This window comes from Aspergillus oryzae, chromosome 1 (assembly GCF_000184455.2).
Source record: "Aspergillus oryzae RIB40 DNA, chromosome 1".
NCBI lineage: Eukaryota > Fungi > Ascomycota > Eurotiomycetes > Eurotiales > Aspergillaceae > Aspergillus > Aspergillus oryzae.
In genome coordinates this window covers 3,646,843-3,668,185 of record NC_036435.1, presented here as the reverse complement: position 1 = coordinate 3,668,185, position 21,343 = coordinate 3,646,843, and the positions used below count along the sequence as shown (strand labels likewise).

The 21,343-nt window shown below is 47.5% G+C and overlaps 4 protein-coding genes across 4 annotated transcripts; 2 read left to right on the top strand and 2 right to left on the bottom strand.

The window, feature by feature from the left end:
• Positions 1 to 246: 246 nt before the first annotated feature.
• AO090005001036 (uncharacterized protein) lies at positions 247 to 3,191 on the top strand (the record flags this gene model as incomplete). The annotated part of the gene is made up of 3 exons (XM_023233529.1): positions 247 to 607; positions 654 to 881; positions 940 to 3,191. The coding sequence occupies 3 exons, from the start codon at positions 247 to 249 to the stop codon at positions 3,189 to 3,191; spliced, it is 2,841 nt and encodes a 946-aa protein (XP_023089200.1).
• A 4,598-nt stretch (positions 3,192 to 7,789) lies between these two features.
• On the bottom strand, positions 7,790 to 8,616 carry AO090005001038 (uncharacterized protein; the record flags this gene model as incomplete). Its single annotated transcript, XM_023233521.1, has 4 exons — positions 7,790 to 7,972; positions 8,131 to 8,201; positions 8,240 to 8,374; positions 8,610 to 8,616. The coding sequence occupies 4 exons, from the start codon at positions 8,614 to 8,616 to the stop codon at positions 7,790 to 7,792; spliced, it is 396 nt and encodes a 131-aa protein (XP_023089201.1).
• Positions 8,617 to 14,384: 5,768 nt separating this feature from the next.
• On the top strand, positions 14,385 to 15,650 carry brlA (C2H2 type transcription factor BrlA; the record flags this gene model as incomplete). Its single annotated transcript, XM_001817970.3, has 1 exon — positions 14,385 to 15,650. The coding sequence occupies one exon, from the start codon at positions 14,385 to 14,387 to the stop codon at positions 15,648 to 15,650; it is 1,266 nt and encodes a 421-aa protein (XP_001818022.1).
• Positions 15,651 to 19,695: 4,045 nt separating this feature from the next.
• AO090005001042 (GNAT family N-acetyltransferase) lies at positions 19,696 to 20,235 on the bottom strand (the record flags this gene model as incomplete). The annotated part of the gene is made up of 1 exon (XM_001817971.1): positions 19,696 to 20,235. One exon carries the CDS (start codon positions 20,233 to 20,235, stop codon positions 19,696 to 19,698), a length of 540 nt encoding a protein of 179 aa, XP_001818023.1.
• Between the last annotated feature and the right edge of the window lie 1,108 nt (positions 20,236 to 21,343).

Here is a 21,343-nt window from a genome sequence, read left to right as displayed (position 1 = left end):
AGGTGCTTGTTCGATGGACACTAGTATTCCTCTGTTCTAGCGGCTCCGGGCTCCGTCCAAAGTTCCGCGTCGACTCCGGTCTATACGTTGTCGTCCGGTCCCGTCCTCCGCTCCCCACATGTCTCGCGCTCCGGTTATATCATACTCGGAGCACGGTTTCCCTCTGTCATCTTCGGATTCATATCCCGAGAAGTCGCGCCCGTAAGCCGCTTGCTGTGATCGCGTCGCACCCCTATCGCCGACAATATGGCAACGGCGATCTCCAAACCAACCTCCCACCCGCCTAAGATGAAACGGCCGCCCCCGCCTTTTGTTCCAACCGGGGTCAATGGGGTAAAGCCTCAACAGTCCTCCTCGTCCCCACAACCGACCTCCAAGCGCCTTCCGGGTTCCAATCAACCAGGCCCTGCGGGCTCGACAAGTGGTGCGGTCACAAACGGGGTCAATGGTGCGGCTGATTCGAATGGCGTCAAGACCTCCATTAATCGGCCCAAGAAAGAGGCGCAAAAGCCAGGTGACCAAGGAATGCGGTTAGCGAAGCCATTGGCCAGGACTCTTTCCACGGACAATGAGCGCCGGCTAGGCAAGAAGTGTCCTGAGCCTTATGGTGAGTTTCCGCAAGCTCTATGTGCGGCGCCCCTGTATGCTGACAGCTGTATCCCTTCCAGTGAAAACAACGTCACATATACTGAAGAAATACGGCAAATGCCCCCCGTCTCTCATTTTACATCTTCATCCTACCCATTTCCGCTTTGAGCAACAAGATGGAAGCTTCCCCTATAATTCTGAAATGAAGGTTATCATCGAACATATTCGTGCCGGGACCGTTCCCCATGATATGATAGAGGAGCTGTTGCGGGCCAACGTTCGTTTCTACGAAGGTAGGCACTAGCCTGTAATATAATACTTACGCTGCGTTTCATTAAACCGTGTTGATAGGTTGTCTCATTGTCCGCGTGGTTGATCACAAGTCCGTGTCAGCCCAAGCCAGAAAGTCAACTGCCCCCTCGACGAATGATAGCAATACTCCGTTCTCTATTCATAACTACAACGAACATGTTACGCCATCGGCCTATGTACCCTACCCGAAACAGAACCAGTTGACCTCTGAGAAACCAACATCAAAGGAGGCCGAAACCCAGTCAGACACTAACGCCAACGGAGAGCACGCCAGCGATTCCCAAGAACAACCCGAAAAGAGTGAATCGAGCTCTTCTCAACACAAGCAGACTCCTCCAAAACCCCGTGTATTTACCACTGTTCTTCATCCTACTCCTCACTCATTACGAGCAGAGTTAGCTTTGCTTGCTACTACACCCGATCCAAAGGCTGCAAAGCAGGGAGCCACGAGTTCTGCGTCACGTACTCAAGCGGCTTCATCTGCTGCGCCTCCGTCTCCCGGCGGCTCCACTAACCCACCTGAGCGTGGGCCTGTTGCAAAAAGACAGAAGATGCTTGTCGAACCGCAGGATCTTGCTGAGTGCGAAGCCAAACTGACGAGGGCTTTAGCACCACCACTCTTCCTAGAGCCTGTGCAAAGCCTGGATGCTGCTCAAGATCTACTGAAATTCATGGAGAGCCCTCTCCATAATGATCCGCCACCATCTCCGAAACGAAGGAAGCGGACAGTGGCGGAACTTGCTGCTGATGAAGCACTGGCCGCTGAGGAGGAGCGATTCATGCTTATCATGGATGAACGGCTCGAGCCAACTACCTCTGGGGGCGCAGGAGGCCCTAAATCTGCCGTCGATGATACAAGCGGCGGTGCACCTTTCGAGCCTCGTTTCTCCCGGTTCAAAACCCTGGAAAACATTCGCATGCAACATGAGGAGAAAGCGAAACGGGAGCACGAAATCAAGCTCAAGCAAGAATTGGCCAAGAGGCAGCAGCAAGAACAGGAAAGAGAAAGGCGCCGTGCCCTGGAGCAACGGCAGGCAGAGGAGCAAGCTAAAGAGGACTCTCGGAGACAGCATCTTGCTGCTCAACAACAAGTACAGGCACAGCTTGCCGCGCAGCAACAGGGTCGCCACGTCATGCCTCAAGCAAATGGAGTCAGCCAAGCGCCACAGTCCTCTCCAGTTGCTCGCAACCAGACGCCGCACAATACCTCGTCGCCTTTGCCTGGCAATGCCATGGGAGCACAGGGAGGCGTGCCAATGAGTATGACATCGTCTATGCAGGGCGCTGGCAGCCCTCCACGGCCCCCTTCTGCGCTACAGCATGCCCACCCCAATGTTATGGGCCACCCAATGGCTCCTTCGAGGAGCCAGCAAGGCCATAGTCGACATGGAACCCCGCAGATGACTCAAGGAACACCGGCCATGTCCCATGCTACACCAATTATGCGCAACGTAACACCAACACAACGAATGAGTCACGCCAGCCCCGGCCGCTCGACAGTGGCACCGACGCCGGTGATGGGCCAAGCTATGATGGGTACTCCACAAATGACAGGTGGCATGGGCCTTACACCTCAACAGCAGCAGATGCTGTTGCATCAGAGACAACAAATGCTTGCACAACAAGGGCACCTCGGGCATGGGCAGCTCACGCCGCAGCAATTTGCTCAACTCCAGGCCAACGCGCACGCGCAGCAAAACATTCAATCGCATCAGCAGCAGATGCTGCAGGCTCAACAGCAGAACCACCAGCAACAGCAACAGAAGATCCCGAACCCTCAAATTTACCAACAACAACTTATGCGGGCACAGTTCGCGCAAATGCAGATGGCGCAACAGCAGCAGCATGGGCAAGGACCTCAATCACAAGGCCAGCAAGGCCAGGTGCACCAGGGCGGTTCCCAGATGAACCCACAACAGCAGCAGTTGCTGATGGCAGCTGCTCAAGCAAACGGTGGCCAGCTCCCCCAGAACCTCCAGGGAGCCAACATGCAGGGAGCTATGGCACAGCGATACAACCAGCTCTATCAACAACGTCTGTTAAGATTACGACAGGAAATGGCCAGTCGTTTCATGGGGCAGTACGGCCCGCCCAATCAATACCCGCCATCAGTCGCGCAGCAGTATCATGCTGGGCTTGAAAGAAATGCCAAACTTTGGGTCCAAGAAATCATTCGACGAGAACGTGAGGCTGCTCAGCAACAACGTGCTAATCAAGTTGCGGCTGTACAAGCTCAGGTGATGCAACAGCAGCAGCAACAGAACATGATGCAGAATGGAATGGGTAGCTAATCGCTCTCAGGGTCATCGATCTAATCGATGAAACGACAACTCTTCTCTTCACTTCTTTGATAACCCTTTTCACTCTATATTTATTTTTGTCTTTGCCTTCAGCCCGCTGGAAGTGGGTTGTGAGCGACTGTCTCCACCCACGCTCTATGGGCTCGTGATTATTATCCACTTCATTTGGAGATTGTACAGGGACCAGGATCTTGCGATAAAACAGGCCGGCGTTTCTCGACCTTGGTTTGCATGCGTGTTTCTTTCTTTGATAATTTGTTATGTTTCTCTCCTCATTTTTGTCGTTTTTGTGCTTGGCGATTGTAACATTTGGGAAAGGGATTGATTGATCGGGGAGCAAGGAACAGACTTGATACCATTTTGTACAGGTGTCCCCTTTTGGAATGCGTTTATGTTTTTGGATGTCGTTCATTCGATTGGAGATTCATCTTACAGTGCTATGCTCATGTAGACATGAAATATAGCTATACCAGACTATGAATTATACTTTGTTGTTCCAATGATCTCGTCGGTATCTTCTTGGATATATACTGCACTGCACCATAGACACTCTTAAAATGCCGCAGGATAGGAGCACAGATCATTCTCTCGAAGAGATTGTACAACGCAGACTGATGACTATCATCATGACGGAACTCAACGTCCTCGGAAGTCCACAGTTCCATGGACAATAAATGCTTCGAGTCCCCATACGCAATCCCCTGTCCTCCCAACAGAGAAGTTACACATAACCTTTCATACTTTTACTATAATAACCCAAGTAATAAAAATCTCTACGTGGTTCATATATATGCTAATAATCAGTATAGAAATTCGAACAAGTACATACTAAAGATGAAATCAATTGAACTATCCACCGATTATAAGACATGAGCACATCTACAAAACTTCACACAACACATCACGAAATCAAGACCATGTGACCACGAAACAAATGTAGTGGCGAGTCACACTACTCCCAATAATGGAACCTGCTGATCTGACAACAGACAGGTAGAATTCTTCCGGGACAGGCGGTACAGCTGACATGGAACGGCGATTATATATCAGCTGTTTTCAATCGACGTACTCTCCAAGATCCATGCAAAAGAAATAGAATAGTGATATATATATTCTACCCATAGAATAATTATTATATCAATTGATCTTTCGATTTATTTTTATTTGAAATTATATTGTTTTTCTACCGGTCCCACGGGTGAATGTTCAGCCAGATGTATTATGGTGGCTGATGGGTATGGGGTATCATTGGATGCGTGTGATTTCTTCTCAGTGTATGATAGATTATGACTGATGTGTATTGAGCTTAGTTGGTAAGGGTGTAAGTTAACTAGGGGAGTTATTACTTGTTAATCTATGTGTTTGGTTGCGTGGAATGAGATCGTGGTTGGTGTGTAAGGCTGAGGAGTTGGGTAGGTTACATATATTGATGTGTGTGTGTGTGTGTGTATAAATTATTTTAGCCGTCTTCCATATATCTTCTTGTCTTATGTCTTTGGCTATTGGTGCAGCTGTGGTATTTGGTGTTGTTGGCTATAAGCAGGATTATAACGGAGGGATGCTTTCATGGGAATATACCACACATACATCTGATTGACAGCTGGGTTACGAATTACGAGTCCTCACCTCACCCAAGACACAGACCAGAAACCCGTAGATACGATGCCTCAGAGGCCTACTTCCCCAGTAGGAGGGGTACCTCTCGTATCGAGTCATGGCCAATTCAGCTGGATGAATAGCCTCGAGAACAACAAACAATCCTCACGACGACAACAATAGTCCTGTCGTATGTAACGCTATGCTGCAGATCGTGATTAGCCCGAAATAGACCGTCAAGCCCAATAATTACCTACTACGACCCTAAGATACAACCTCTCTCAAGAAGGGAAAGAGCCACCGAACTCAAACGCATTGAGTTCTGAAAGGTTGAGGGCTCGGATCGTGATCGACGTGATCTCCACTGCATACTTACGTGCAGCAGGCTCGAACCATATGTTGTGTGCATGCACAGAATAATACCAAAGAATCTACAGTAAAACCTGTATATAAGCAATCCACCAGGCTGTCTCCTATCGTTTCCCATACAAAATTGCGCAGCCTCCACTCAGGGAACTTTCAGTAATCTATATTATAAAAGGATTTATATAGTGGTTTTGATATAAGTAATGTCTCGACATAGGCAATATCTCGATGTAAGCAATTTAGGGAGTCTGGTCAAAGCCTTGCTTATATCGGGAGGTTACTGTAGAAGGAAAGACAAGGTCTAACCGTTAAAGTTCAGGGTTCCTCACTGAACTCAAAAGCTCAACCCGATCTGGGTTACGGGGAGGCAGGGGCTCACTTCATTGGATGGGCTGAGTAGCACGGCTTCATGTATCCTGTATGCATGGATAAATTTGGAAGGAATGGGCTGGGGAAGAACCTGTTAAACTGGTTTTGGTTCGTTGTGTGGATGATCTATGCACATGTACATTCCAGAGAGGACAACTATGGAACTTTCCTGTATTGAAATTAGGCTGGGTTGGGTAGACCCTGGGACACTTCGGGGCCTTAGCGGTCTGTGTCAAGGTGGTCGGGTATGCACTTTTGCGAGACTCGTCCGTATCAAGGCACAATGTGGTCCCAGTGGTGGTATTATCGGATCACGCCTCTTTTATGGAAGTCTGGGGCTGGGGCGATCACTGCCACTGCACCTAGTCCGTCTGAATATAGCACTCCAAAAGCATGGACCCGAAGAAGAGGACTGTCAGGTGCTTAGTGTGAAGGTTTCTTACCTAATGCTTAATGGATCTGCTGGATATTTCTGTGTATATCCTGGTTAGTAGCCAATAGTTTGCGAGCCCCGCCTGGGTAGATGGATCAATAAAGTGACGGGGTGGAGAATGAGGAAAGCACCTGATAAACGTTGCGCAAGGACAGCCAGGTACCCTAAGATACCCGATCCCCCACATACGTTGGGTCGGATAGGCGGTCTTGGTGCACGAGTGGTGATGATTCTTGCTAGGCTGGGGTTGGTTTCCCACACAGAGGCCAGAACCGGGAACGAGACACAACACCAATGCAATGCAATGCAACTCAAACCATTGTTATTGATCGATGGTGTGATGGTGGCAAGATAGCTGGCCTGATCCGTTCTTACTGGAGACGCGATAAGGAAGAAAAAGGTGTGGACGCAAGGGGGTTTCAATAAGAGGATGGGCCGCCTGCATCAGATCTTCCCTTTCTGGCTACTCTACCTGTGCGTGAACAAGGAAAGCCCAGCAATCGATTACTATAGACGTTTCCCTGCATAAGCGTCGACGAGACAAGCATAGGGTGAAGCACGGGGCAATGCACGGTAAGTGAGACAAGCGAGGATCTTCCATCCCGGCGTAGATCCTGCTTCGAATTAATTATGGGGTCCCCTCCCTCTCTGGCTCGTCAAAAAATCGCCAATCAGGGAGTGCTTGATGTCTAATCTTGTCGAGACAGAAATAAAGGGAAATGCGAGGGGAGATATATTGGAAACTTTCTCACCGATATTATTCAGGCTGGGAAATTCCCCGGGTCTTCGGAGATTCACCATCGTCAACGTACCTGCAGCAATAACCACCAATGGATCAATTTGACATGAATTAGCATACCGCGGAAGGCTCATATTACAGTAGACACATTGCCCGCCTCACTTGGCGACCAATGAAGAATGTGTGGGCCTTTTGCACAAATATTCGTAATCGTTCATCCCACAGTAGCCTGCACATTTCCTGAAGTGGTAAACCGAGTTAATCGTGAAGATCCAGACTTATTGGATCTCTGTTGCAGAATAGGTCCAAGCACCACTTGGCCTAATGAAGTTAGCACCTGGCCCAAGATGGCATCAAGGGAGAATGTTTCGGAAATATATGATGCGCTGCGATCGAACTAGAGATGTGGTCCATGAGGCCGCACTGACGATACCGTCCCCAAATAGTACTGCCGCTACTAGTATACTCCGCTGCCAATGCAGATCAAGTCCAAGCTCAGGTGGAGGCGCTATGGGGCCCAGTAAGCACCATGAAGCTTCAGTTCTATCTCGACAAAACAACTCATCTTTAGAGACTCAGCTTGAGTGATTTGGAACTGGAAGGTCATTGGAGCACCAACAACGTGTTGGTACCTGGAACTGAGCAGAATAGTCATCATTTGCACTTGCTTCACCTTCCATGACAAGGAAAGATCGACTGTTTCAGTGCATGAGCACGGAAAGTATGGGGCGCATACTCCAATTGTGGCGTACATCAGGAACCTTGCTGGGATTACCGTAATTTTGTAAGACTTTTGTACACGCACAGAGGAACTGTAAGATGGAGAATTTGGTTTCACGATCATGACGTTGCCTTGAAGATTACCATGCATGGAGAATGAGATCTAGGAGTAACAGTCTAGATCCGAACAGGGGCTGGGTCGTGGACATCCAATTTGCGTAATAACCGTTGGAAATTGGTGGAGCAGTCCGTAATAGGGATCTCGATGTGTTTTGGATGCACGGAGGGTCCGGGTTTATACCTTAAGAAGGGGTGCATGGAATGAGGCTGATCCCCTCCAGATCCAATATATTGATGCAACCCAGACTAAGCAGAAAGTGATTCACCAACGGCCTTGGCAGCATCATCAGTGGGGTAAAAACGAATATCCCACCGCAGGAACACTAAGGAGGACCTGGGGATGCCCCAATTGTCCGGTTGACTCCTTGCGGCATACAGGCCCGTGCTGCAGGGGTCAAGATACGAGGGCGAGGAAAAGAGATCCTGGTTCTTTCGACGAATGAGCAGCAGCGTACTTTTGCTGTAGGCGCATCCAGAGTTCAAAAATACAAATTTGTCAGCTTTCTATCTCGTAGCTTTGTGTATTGTGTAAGAATCCTTAGACATTAGGATTTGGTTAGCTATCGTCGGTTGTTAGTGGAGCTCACAAAAACCGGAACTACGTCACTGAAGATTAGACAGGGAAAGAGAAAGAGTGCAATAAAGGAAGAAGGGAAAACTAAAATAAAAATAAAAAAAATAAAAATTGGAACGAACTGTCCTGATCACACAATATCGACCGTCGAGGGTAGCGATATTCAGGGTGAATGGAAGCCCGAATCGGTGGACTCAATAGAATCAAGATTCCAAGACGCGGGGTTTGGTCGAAGCCCGAGAACAGGAAGTATGTACCTGGACAGAAAGCGTAGTATACGGGGGTTAGAGTTACCGCACAAGCTTCAGCCCACTCGAACACTCTTGCGTCTAGAAGGAATAGTGAATCAATAACTTCAGAGCCACTTTCGGGGCCCGAGCAATCGATACGAAGAGAGAAAGAGTCTCAAGGGTGGTTGAGTTTAGTCAAGCAGTATGTCTGAATCGTGAAAGTTTTGTTTGACCGGAATGGATGCAACGATCAGCGACTCACTATTCATCTTTGACACTTGGAGAATCCACGCCCTATGAAGGAAGAGTGGACGAATGGAATCGATAGACAAAGACATTCTGGGATTCTTGCATGAAGCCACCGAGGATTTACCGTTCTGGAAGACTCTCGGGGTTTGACAGATCAACTTGTGGCTCAGACGGGCCTTTGTGGCGGTGGACGGTGGCTCAGCAAGCAACTATTCACTATTTTCATCTAGTACTAGTTAGTTATACCTCCTCCTACTACTACTAGTAACAGTCTTGTAAAGATCATCATGATTCTAGACCTCGAAGTGCTTCATATCCACTTATTCTACAGTGGTTGGAATCAGGAGTACCTGTCCACTCTGGAGAGTCCAATCGATATATCCAGAAGCACGGACGTACGATCCTCGCCAATCGTGGTTGCTGACGGGTCCCGTCGGCTTATTGGTTCCCACACATTAAGTAGTCTGGAGCGCAGATCTGCTAAACTTGAAGGCGATCGACGAGACATATACCTCAGGCACTCCCTGGTGGGGATGTAGTGACCCTTTTTAGCACAACCGATGAGCGACCAAGTGGAACGCCTACCGCCAATCTCCGAACTCTGGGAGCCGTCGAACTAACTCTTATGCCTTAAGGGGTACTGTCAAAAAGGGCCTGACCCGTCATCTTTTTTATTATTAGTACTAGTAAACTGGCGATGTCCACGCGAGAGCTCTCAAATAACTCAAATAAATCTATTGCAATTGTCCATTCACACCGTTAGGCACCAACGTACCATCCCCGCATAATCCAATGTTCACTTCTGGAAGGATGAAGAAGCGTTAAAAGAGAAAATTAAATAAATTAATCTTTGAATAAACAGATAGAAATCAACAAGGATTGTGACAGGGTGTGTACACACCGCCCTTGTTTGTAGCTGCATTGCTAAGACGGCCTGTTCGTTCCATGCATATTCGACTCGAGTGTCGAAGATCCTTTTGGCTCTGAACGTGACATGGCGTCTGTCGATCGGTACTTGCTGTTGCATACCTTGTCAACAAGATCCAATGGAGCGAAGTAGGAAGACAACAGTCTGTCTACGTAATAGCCAGCGACAAGATAAGAGAGATCTCTAAGTTATCTTGCAAAGTAAGCTGAAATCAATAACTTGGCTACAGTTCTGTGGTGTCTGGATAACTACACAAAATATGTTGCTACGTAAACCGGTGAGATCATGAGGAAATGCCCACGATGCTCGGAAAAAACTCGCGCAACTCACCAGTGGCCGGTTGATTACTGTGTTCGTGTACGATCTGGTCTCATCGCCTTCGAATACAGGAAATTCAGCGACGTGCTCAGGCAGTTGACTGGTCGACTATGAGACCTCATTCTCGCGTGACGATTAGAGCCCCTCATCCTTTGAATCGAGCGCCAACTGACGCGTGACAGATCAAAAACTTGACTTTAGGAAAGGCGGTCGAATGGCTTGGTGAGTAGCAGTCCACTTGGCTATGCATCGCCCAAGTCTACAGCAATGATGCAGCCGTTGGGAGAACTGATCATCGGGTGTGATAAGAGCAACCATTCACTAGTGCAGGAAATCAGGGCTTTCTTGGAAGTTGGAACGAGGCTGGAATCCCACCCACGAAGTTCATGACGCAGCGGGAGAGTGTAAAAGACCGCCTCGATCCTATCACCATCAGGAAGACTCAGATCCCCACATTCCAGTGGGAGTGGCGGTGGTAGGCTGGGCTTCTGATTGAGAGGAGACATCTGACATACGTTACCTCTCTCTCAAGGGGGGGGGGGAGGGGTTTGGGATAGGTGCGGCTGGTTGGCCCCAATCGGGGACTCGGGGAGAACAACGAGAATTAAAAAAATAAAATAAAATAAAAAGAGAAAGTCAAAAGAAAATGGGAATCATCAAAACGGAAGGAATGAATCTCAGACCTGCAGAAACCAAGCAATGCCTCGGTCTTCGACTGGTCCAAATCCATTGTTAGCTGAGTCTTGGCGGATGATGTGCGTCCGGCCAACTGATCGTCAGCTTAACATCAAAAGTCTCGTTAGTGTGTATAGCGGGTCCTCCTGGCAAGAATGGGGACGGGTATCGACGGTCCCACTTGAATAATAATACTATTATCATGTACGGAGTAGACTACAAAGTACTAGGCTCCAGTCCACTCTTCACGGTACCAAAGTCTCAGAGGAGATCAAGATGGAGTCCCATGATTTGGAAAGTCTGTCCCCGGACTTATTACACTTTGAGTCAGACCGACTATCAACTAACTGACTTTTACCAAGATTCTCCTCAGCAGCTTCTTTCCCTGTTTCACTCATGACCCGACAATCTTACTGACTGTCAATTCATTTTCCTCGATGGCTCCCGAGCGCGCATTCGGAAGGCTAGCTAGTACCTGCGGTCTAACACGCATTGTAGATCACGGTTGACTTTGCCATATCGATCTATTGGACCCTAACCATGGAATCAAATCATGGATCGATATACCCCGGGGTGGGGTTACCCGAAGGGAACCACATTCATCCCAATCTCTACTCTTCGCTTCGACTGAATCACTTTCGGCCGAAGAAATTGTTCCTTAATGATGGTATTCATTTTAGGCGAGAGAGGATCACTAAGTTGCCCACTGGGATCGGGTTTGATTTTAATTCAAATTAAACCGTAAATCCACCTTCGCCTATCCACGGACAAAACAAGTAATTAAGCATTAAGTCGTATTTATGCATTGCCTCTTTGGTTAGACTTTACGGGATTTGGTAGACGATATTGAACTGGTAGAACCATTCTTAACCGCCTGAACGTTCTTCCCATACTAATTCGTAGTAAGTACGGGGTAGTCACTCCAAATTACTAGTAGTATCAGGGTCTAGCCTTAGAAAATCTGGTTCTTTTACATTTTGAATCTTATTTGTTTTCATAATTATTACCACCCTTTATTTTATTCTATTTTCTTAATTATATTCTATGCCCTACCTTACCCCACCCCGCTCGTTCTTTCCTTTTGGATTTTCGAGGGTTACCCAACCACAGTGGTCTAGATAGTGGCGTTTAAACCCGAACACAATCGATAATAATTGCTTAACGTTGGGGTGGGCGGTGGCGTCCAAGCTCCAAGCCGTCCATATTTCTACTAGCAGTCTTGCGTACCATAATATGCACGTCGCGTACCTGGAACCGTGCGCCAAATATGCCAGCAGCAAGAGGATGAAGATCATGAGGATGGAAATGACCTCACTTTCGCAGGCTAGTGGGACCCTCCGTCTACCATTGTCTTCAATTGTCCCGAGTTTTTTAATTCTCATTTTGCGTTTATACCATTCCTTTTTATCAGTATCATTATCATCAAACTTTTTTTTAATCTTTCCGTTTTCAAGCTTGTTTTAAACCCTACCGTGGATTTATCGTGATCTATTAGTCGTCCCCTTACGAATATGTACGTATCATCAATAATGTTTCAAGGTTGAGGTTGAACCCCTTCTCCACATGGAGATTTCCCGGTGGCGCTGATCATCATTCAGCGTCCCTGCGGCTGGACGATCGTGGGCACGGAGGATACCGAATCCTGTTCGACTTTTCTTAGACAAGAGTGCCGAACCTGGCCGATGTGAATTTCCTAAGAGGGGTTTCGCCAGTGTCTTACAGGTTACAGTTTAGGATTCCATACCTTATCCATGGGGGTGAGTCTAAATAGCTTTAGCGGGTGGATAAGGATAATCATAGTACTGTGTTAGAGGACACTAAAACCTGCACTACGACCCAGGCGAGTTAGCCCAGTGCAACGGAGTGTCTTAGCGCTTACCAACGAAGTAGACACCGGGGGAGATTCCCGAGGATCTGGGTGACTTGCGATAGACCTGATGATCCCCAACGTTAAGGTTGAGTTTTGCTGATGTATGCACGTATGTATCGAATTCAGTAATATTTGGTTTTACTATGACCATTATTGTTCCATGGCAGGCCCCTACGGTGGCTGCGGATCAAATAGACTCTGGAGTTGGAGCATTCCAATATGGGGGATTTGCCTCACACCCATTCGTTTCATGCACTCGCGTTCGAATTTCGCAACCCACCCCCTCCTCCTATTAGCTCTCTTCTTTTTTCTTTTTCTCTGTTCTTATTTTTCCTAAGGTGATCGTGACGATGGATGGGGAACCAAACTAGATTGGTCGGGGATTGATCGACCAGGTAATTCAATGGAAGTCCATCTTTAGTAACCATACCTGCGTTTCACAAAGGGTCCACCGGGGTCCGTTGAAGGAGGGTTCAGTGACGATGAACTGAGGAGAATAAAAGTAGGCTTTTTGATTTTCTCCAAATAAGACAGTCCCAGTTAGAGCGAATTCTTTTTTTATTTATTAGTCCTTGTTCAAGGGAGGATAAATTGAATAAATTAATAAAGGATAAAATAAAATATAATAATAATAAATCAGGCATGTGAGGAGGGGGCTCCATAAGGCGGGAGGAGGAGAGAGGAGTTCGTTGGAAAGTAAAGTTACTGTCGTAGGGCACCAGGAACAAGAGTCTATTTTCGATTTCGGATTTTCTTGCCTTTTTTTTTTTTTTTTTTTAATTTTTTTTCTTGCTACTAGTATTTTATTTTATCTAATTTTTTTATTAGTATTATTATTTTATTTTATTATTTTATTTTATTTTTTATTTTCCCTTTGCGGGCCTCGCTATGCTTGCTATGCTATGCTTTACTATGCTTTACCACTGTCGTTTCTCCCAAAAAGAGTAAACCTATAATATGGCCATTGACTCCCCCCCAAGAGTCATTCTTCATCTTTCTCCATCCCACTATTTCAACAACTCATTAACAATCTTAAAAGACCAGAGTCAGAATCTTTAATCTCTAATCTTAAATACGACCGTCCTGCTCTCATCTACATTAATAACTCTAAGACATTTCGTCCTCACTTGCATCTTCAATTTCCCATCCGTCGTCCCTTGCTGGTCCTTTTCTCCCTGCTTTTCCTTATAACTATACAACTGAGACCCTTCAACCGGCCCATCCACGATTTAGAACACAGGAATAAGTCTTGTCGCGACTCAGGATCGTTGCTCGACGCCAATCCTCGATATCGCGGTCCTTTATCCAGAGACATTCGCGCTCCTAGGAAACGGTCGATTCGCAAACCGGCCACCCTCCTACTCCTCTCCCAGTTAGGATATCTGTTCAACCATTTGTTCCCGGTTACTCGAGGAACTCTATAGTCTACATTCCTGGCCTTGCTTCGGTCTCTCAGGCACGCGACGCGCCTCGAACTCTTTTTTCGACTCTTGTCTTGATTTTGCCCTCTCTTCTCCGAGAATAGCAATGGCCTCGACTTGTAAGTGCGATCGGTCCTTCTACCCTTCCGGTTCAGATGCCCTAGCGATTTGTTTATTTCACCTCGCCTGCCCTCCTCCATTCCCCAACCTCAACCTCACATTCATCTTTCTCTCTTTCATCCTTCCTTCCTTACACACTCTCTAATCTCCCATGCCGACTTTCCTTCATTCTTTCTAAGTGTCTTCGGCAACATCGTCCTTCATTGTGAAACTATCTCACATACTGTCTATCTCTCTGTCTCTTGTACTTTCCCTCATTGTACCACCTCATTACACATTCTCTATACTGTAATATTGTGTCATACCATACATACTGTGTTACATTCATTCGCTTGATACCGTTTCGACACTTGCACAACACCCGGCATATCCAGCCTATCCATACTAAACAGTGCTTGAATAGGCACAAACATTGACATACAACGGAAAGACTGTGAACCTCGACACAGTGAAGACATGAGAACTCAAAACAATCTCACGGTTGAAGTCGACTGCCACTCCTTGGGTTCCAACGAGTGTCCCTCGATGACTTCTAGCTTCTCGCCCATGGATTCCCCTACGCCAACCCCGACTAGCATCTATAGCCAAGGCTCACTGGCCTCACCTGGGTGGCAAGACGCCGGGTCATACCCAGGACATGCCTACGAGCGACATACTGGAGCTACGCCAATGCGGAGTGCTTTCCGTCTAGCGGGGATGACCTCAAATGAGAATATGGGTATGTCTTACGGTGCCATGGAAGCACAGGAACGCATGCCTATGCCCGACTTTCTGTCCGCTTATGATGACAACGTGGAGCACTTTTGGCTTCCTTCGGATGGGCCGAAGACCTATGAGACTGGAACACACAGCCTCCCATACCCCCACACCTTGCCCCAATGCCCTCCTATGGTTCGCAGTAACTATCGGCCACATGCCGCGTATCTGCCAGAGGCCGCCACAAATCCTTGCCTATCACGATCTATCTTCCACCATGCTGAGAGGGTGCCCCAATCCATGTCTATGGGGAACATGATGCCGTGGATCCCTCAGGCCACCGAGTCAATTGCGCCTCAGACCATTGCCCCATCTCAGGTCGGCCCGGTAACCCCACCCCCGTCCTATTCTGAGTTCCCTACGTCTATCCAGACATTCAAGACGCACAGCCCTACAACGCCACTTCGTTCATGCTCTATCGGCACCGCGTCTGGCCCCGACACGCCCATCAGCCGCTTGTCCGGTGGTGCGGCAGACTATCTGGAGGACTTCCAGCAGTCCCCACCATTCCGTGACGGCCTTAACCGCCTCCAGCGTCAACCTTCAAGAAAGATGATCAGGAAGCAATCCTCTCGCCAAAATATGTCTTTGGAGAACTTGCCCTCTATTATCAAACAGGTCCAGTTCAAGTGCAAGGAACCAGGCTGCAAAGGTCGCTTTAAGAGGCAAGAGCATTTGAAGAGACATATGAAGAGCCACTCAAAAGAGAAGCCCCATGTCTGCTGGGTACCAGGCTGCGAGCGTGCCTTCTCCCGCAGTGACAACTTGAATGCCCATTATACGAAAACACATAGCAAGCGGGGTGGTCGCAACCGATATGTCGCCACACTGGACGAGAGCAGCCCAGACTACGACCCGGACTTCCGCGGACAACTCACACCGGATGGACTCCCAATTCGCGGCTCAACGCTAGACGATCCTATGCCGAATAGCCGCGAATACAGTGTTGATGGGTTAGACGATTAAAATTCCTCAGTGAGAAAGGATATTACGGGTGTATCCCTATATGATACCCTTTGACACCCTAATTCTCCTGTCTTTAGATGGCTACTGACGCATGGGGCCTTGGAGGCCTCCGTCGGCGCTTCGCGGCGTTTCTGTAAAACAGCTCTGATTATATCCGATTGACGTGATTTTATCTTCTGTGCTTTCCTTTTTACATTTTACCCTTTTAGTTGGACGTTGCATATTTTCCTTTGTCTTTTCAATTATGTTTTCTTTTTTCTTTACTTCCTTTGTTCTTGGAGATGCTTTCAATCCAAATCCGAATAATACGACATCATTGGGAGGAACCAACAAAAAAGGGGTTACTGTATGCTGAGGTGTGGCCATGTCGAGTTTATTGATCTGATTGGTCCATTGTCTGCTGAACACTACATCAAATAATCTATTACTAGAGACTAAACATGAATTGAAATCCAAGAAAAGAAATGAAAAATTGATTATGACTTCCGCTCAGTGGCTCTTCGCCTCGTATTGTGGCCCCTCTCGGCTTTCTGATGCATCAGCTTTTGCGGCTCACCTGTGGCTTAGCGTGCTATCATCAATGCAAAGTTAAATGGCTGTCGATCGTTTCATGGAAGCGGATGATAGAATAGTACGTACTAGGACCCCATGGGAGAACCTCCACAAGCCCACCAGGCTCTCCCTATCGCGTGTTGTGGGGGTTTGGGGGAGGGGATCTTTGGCTCCCCGGCCTGGAACCCATGGGTATTCAGAGTTTGGAAAAAAAAAAAAAGGTTCTAGGGTCCTGGACCTACTACGGATATCGACATGGGGCTGAGTGATCTGATCTGGTTCGATGACACTAGTGCGTACCAGGAGGGATGTTGCCTACGTCACGTATGTATGTATGTACAGTATGTAAGTATGGCTCTAACCAGTGGTACTAAAGTAGGTACATACATGCATAGGTTAGGTCCAACCGCTGCCGATCCGGCCCCACTGATTGTTGCTATTTGCACTAGCCCACATTCCAGACCAATGGCATTGTCCCTATTGGCGGAACCATGAAACCCAGGAAATTTGTTGACAATGCTTCAAAAGGGCCTCGACATTGGACCAGTGGGCAAGGATCATCATTCACAGCCCACCCACTCCCGGGTATTGACAGTCATGGACTAGACCTCGCTGGCTGAACTGACTAACCACCACTAGGTGACTGTTATTTGCCAACGTCGGAATTATGGCATTCGACTAAGGATTCCAGAAACCAGGATTTCTCTTGAGCTTAATGGACAATAGTCCCCACATGCCATAGCGTATGATCGATGGTCTTGTCCACCTTCTTTTTCCGCCAACGCGTGTGGCCTGTTGAGTCGTTGATGGCCTATCTGTAAGTACAGTACACGACTAGTAGTCGATCTTTCCATAATGAAACGATTTTCTTTTGCTATTTCTTTTTCTCTCTTGCCTATTTTCTGCCTCCTTTTCTTCTTTCTTACTTGTCTTGGCGCGTATCATCGACGGTATGGCACTGGGGCAGCACTCATTTCTAAATGGGTTGTGTTCAGTCATTGTGAGACGCATGAAGCTTACAAGTCTAGTAGTAGTTATGATTGACGCGGACCTCCAGCGCGTACCACCTTTCCACACCTTAGTACTTACTACCTAGAACCCACCCCTCGTACCTACCACCTGATTGGAATTCAGTATATCGTCCGGATTATGGCGGATGCACGCTGACGATCTCATGCTCTCCTTATCTTCTTTTCTCTCTGTACTTTTTACTTTTTTCGATTTTATCTTATTTTTGTTTTTCTTACCTATCTAACCCCACTTAGGATTGTACTATGTGTCACTAGACACGCTTTCTTTCTTGTTTTCTTTCTGGTATAATAACAACTTCTGTCTCAACTGCCTGAGCGCGTCTATTTGGTTTGCTCCACAAGTTAGTGGCTATCCATACCAAAATCAGGGTTGGTACCCCATCATCTCCGGTCTCACCGGCGGGATGATCTGCGAGGAAGCGGGGCCCAAACTAGTCTCGGGCGAGCTTGGCGAATATGTTGAGATGGACCTGATACTTGGTCTAGACATCTTCAGCCACCGATGGCAAAGTACCAGATACTTCGGGTCGTAATTTGTCTGACATTTGGTACTACATTCCATGACTCGTGCGAATTGGACGAATTATGTACTCGGTGGACCCAAGGAAAAAGTTTCCACCTACCACCGTTGGTAGTGATCGATGAGGATGTACATTAGCTTCCACAACTTGTACCACCTCGAACTAAAATATACCACTGCACGGACATTCTATACTGAGCGTGGAATGTAACTATCACTCCACTAGGTACCGATTCCAAGGAACTCATGAATCATGGTTGATGCGTACTCCCGTCCAACTTCAACCCCATGTCATGGTTGCATTTGAGATGCGCCTTTTTGTTGATTACCCCACTGATTGGCCAGTCTCCGGTATTGTTAGCCATGACTGAGTTCGATGATAGTTGCACAACATATTTAGCTTCATGGCATGCGCCCAACACTCGCAATCAGAGTTCACCTAGGCACCGTCACAATGCGCGGCATTCGGATACTACCTCTTGGCTCTCTTCGTCCAATCTTACAATTCCGAAGTCATTTCGGATGATAGTTCATCATGTGGCGGAGGCTTTCGAAGTCCAATCCTGACCCAAGAAAAAGAACGGCTGAGCATAGGCGGGTGCAGCCTTGCATGAACTATACCGCCAACCCATTGTAGTAATGGTACCAACTGACGGTACTAAACGGCTTACCGCCGGCGTGATTCGAGTGAGCCGTTGAACCGAACCTGCATCCAAGGTCAGGTGAGAGTGATTCTATTCCAAGTGATTTCCCTCACCGACTCAGCAATTACGCCCCCCCTGTCTGCACCGGAATCCTGCTAGAACAGAATTAATGGTTCGCCTTATCCCGTCCTTACTTGACATGCTGCAAAGATCATTTCTGGACGCCCTGTTTGATGAGCAAATAATAGCCAGTACGAGAATACCGGTGAGATGGTTACACTACGCCTGCATAAACTGGTTTGCTCCTACTCTGATTATATGATATCATATGTATGGAAGGGTGATCCTCTTCTTTAGTATGTTATTTGCCTTACTCTTACCCGAGATACGGGCGATTTGGTTGTATTTTGAGTAAACTTGTCCGTGTTTTGAAGTAGTCAACGTGACCTTGATTTCATAGATTGGGTGAGATTGTCTATTCGTAAGTGGAATGGTGTGGGTGTTTCCTAGTTGAGAGCACATGTTGAGCACTTATCCCTGCCCTCTACTTCGTGCCCTCTTACGTTCTTACGATCATATTCTTCTGCTCTGTAGAGAAACAGCATATGGAGTCTATGATCCAGGTACAAACATGGTCCCTCAGTCATAACCCCTATTTATGCAAGCGCCCAGAATAGTCTATACACCAAGCACAGGTCCAACGAGGAAGGACTAGATTCTTTCATTTAACCTCACTGTCTTACGACTCCAATTCATTTACGAATCCTAGCTCGTATATCTTGATACTCGTGAACGTCACCAATCAGATTGCTATGTAGCTCTATGATTGTGCGGAGTCTTACACCCACACAATGTGCTTTACCAAAGACAGATAATCTATGACCATACTGGTGTCTGCTTGAAGCTCGGCTCGACAGTTGCTACGCTGTTTGGCAAACATACAGAGACGGTACGTGTTGGAATCGTACCTTAGACTATAATAACAACTGCTTGGAATGGTGCAGGAGACTACGATGAGTGCTGGAATTTTCAAAAGCTTAAGCACAACGGTTTGAGTTTGAGAACACGACTGCTCTATATTTTATCCGTGTTGGCTCGATATTTCATTTATCTAAGTAGTTGTGTGATGTACTCCCGTACTCAAAAAGACGACATCCAAGACGAGAGATTATTAGATCCCGAGTTTGAGCACCCGGCTTGGAGTACCTTAACCCATAGGCTTTTATTAGTACCAGAGCGCGTCAACTGATCCTTACGATATCCAGAGAAGCAATTGAGACTGGTATTCGAGTTTTTGTCTATAGATCCTGCGTAAGATCCAACCCGAGAAAGAGCGTCTCCTCCAAGGGAGTCTCATAATAAGGAGCTATTTCCACGAACCCCACCCTCTTATACAACTGTATGGCGCCCACCATTGAGGGAAGGGTATCGAGTCTCATCTCCTTATATCCGAGATCCTTCGCCCGCTCAACGATGGAATTCACCAAGGCTTTCCCCAGTCCTGTTCCCCGTGCTTCGGGAGAGACATACAACCTTTTCATCTCACAGTATCCTCTATGGTTTTGAACGTCTCCTTGTTTTTCGCCCGACCTCTGCTTGAGAGGCCGGACAGCCACGCATCCGATAGGAATCCCCTCTCCGGCATTATAGGCTAGCAATAATTCCCCATGGGGTGCAGCGTATTGACCAGGGAGAGACTGTAGCTCGGAGGCGAAATCTTGGAAGGTAAGATCGAGGCCTAGCCATTCGGCGTACGACGTAAAAAGGGCTTTGGCTGCTTCTATATGTTCTGCGCTCTGCGCCGGGGTAATGCGAAATGGTGGATTACTGCTTGCCATGGCAGCTTGATATTCTGAATTGAAATCTCGGAACGCCGACCAATTGCGGGTATCGAATTGGGCTCGAAGGACTGCTGTGTTGTCACTGGTGGGATCGGTAGCCGATATTCTTTAGCAGAGTGGCTCCAATTTTTGGGTTTAGATCTCACGACTTTGTGACCTGTATCATCCTCCCTCGAGAGTTATACGGAGTACCTCACCACGGATTTCCGGTATCGGACTGTGTTTATGACTCAATGAATCCACACGTCCAACCTCTTGCGGTTACCCGCGGATGAGGCGTGATTGCAAGTACATCGCTGGTGTGAAGTGGGATATTATAGGTTGGTGTTTCTAAATGTGTTTTGGGCGCGCTGGGAATTATGATAGGCAGCCTCAGGCTGTCAGGCCAGCAGAGCAAGCTCACGCGACACCAAGTTTACTGCCGTTCGGTCTCTCACACCAACTTCTTCAACCTGGCTTTATCATATCTGTTAAACATTTCTCGTCAAGGGATCTGGCGATGACTTCTTGATCGCAAGAGCTTATCTCCCTTTTGCTTATGCATTCATCGCCAGAATGCCAAGCACACACGGTGCTCGTTCTTCTGGGGACTTGATTACTCTATGCTGAAACCAGCGTCGATGCTTATTCAAATCCTCAGATTCTCAGACGGAAATCTGGGACTTGGATGTTGCTGAAAATGTCGCACTCGGAATTGAATCCCATATTCTGTTTCCGCTGATCGTGGTATAGAAATGTTGATTTCCTGGTGAGGTCACAGCCGTTGTTTCCCCCTCAGATCTATAGCGACCGAAGGACTGACCGGTTGATTGCTTATCACTCTTCCGGAAGATGGAGATGCCTTCCCACTACCAAGACGTTCGGTGACCACTGCTTCGGTTGGCACATTCGCTTATACTGTCAAACGTGGGGGCAGGATTCTGTACATTTACAAGAGCCTCCGACCTCCGATCCTCCGCTCTCTTGCTGCAGCCATATTATTGCATTTTGAACTCACCAAACTGGCCCTTACGAAAGCCGGTGAACGCTCTGGCCTTCGCTTATAATATTGTTGCGCTAAGTCATATATTGAAACAATGGCCAAAGGAGTTGCACGCCAGCGTGA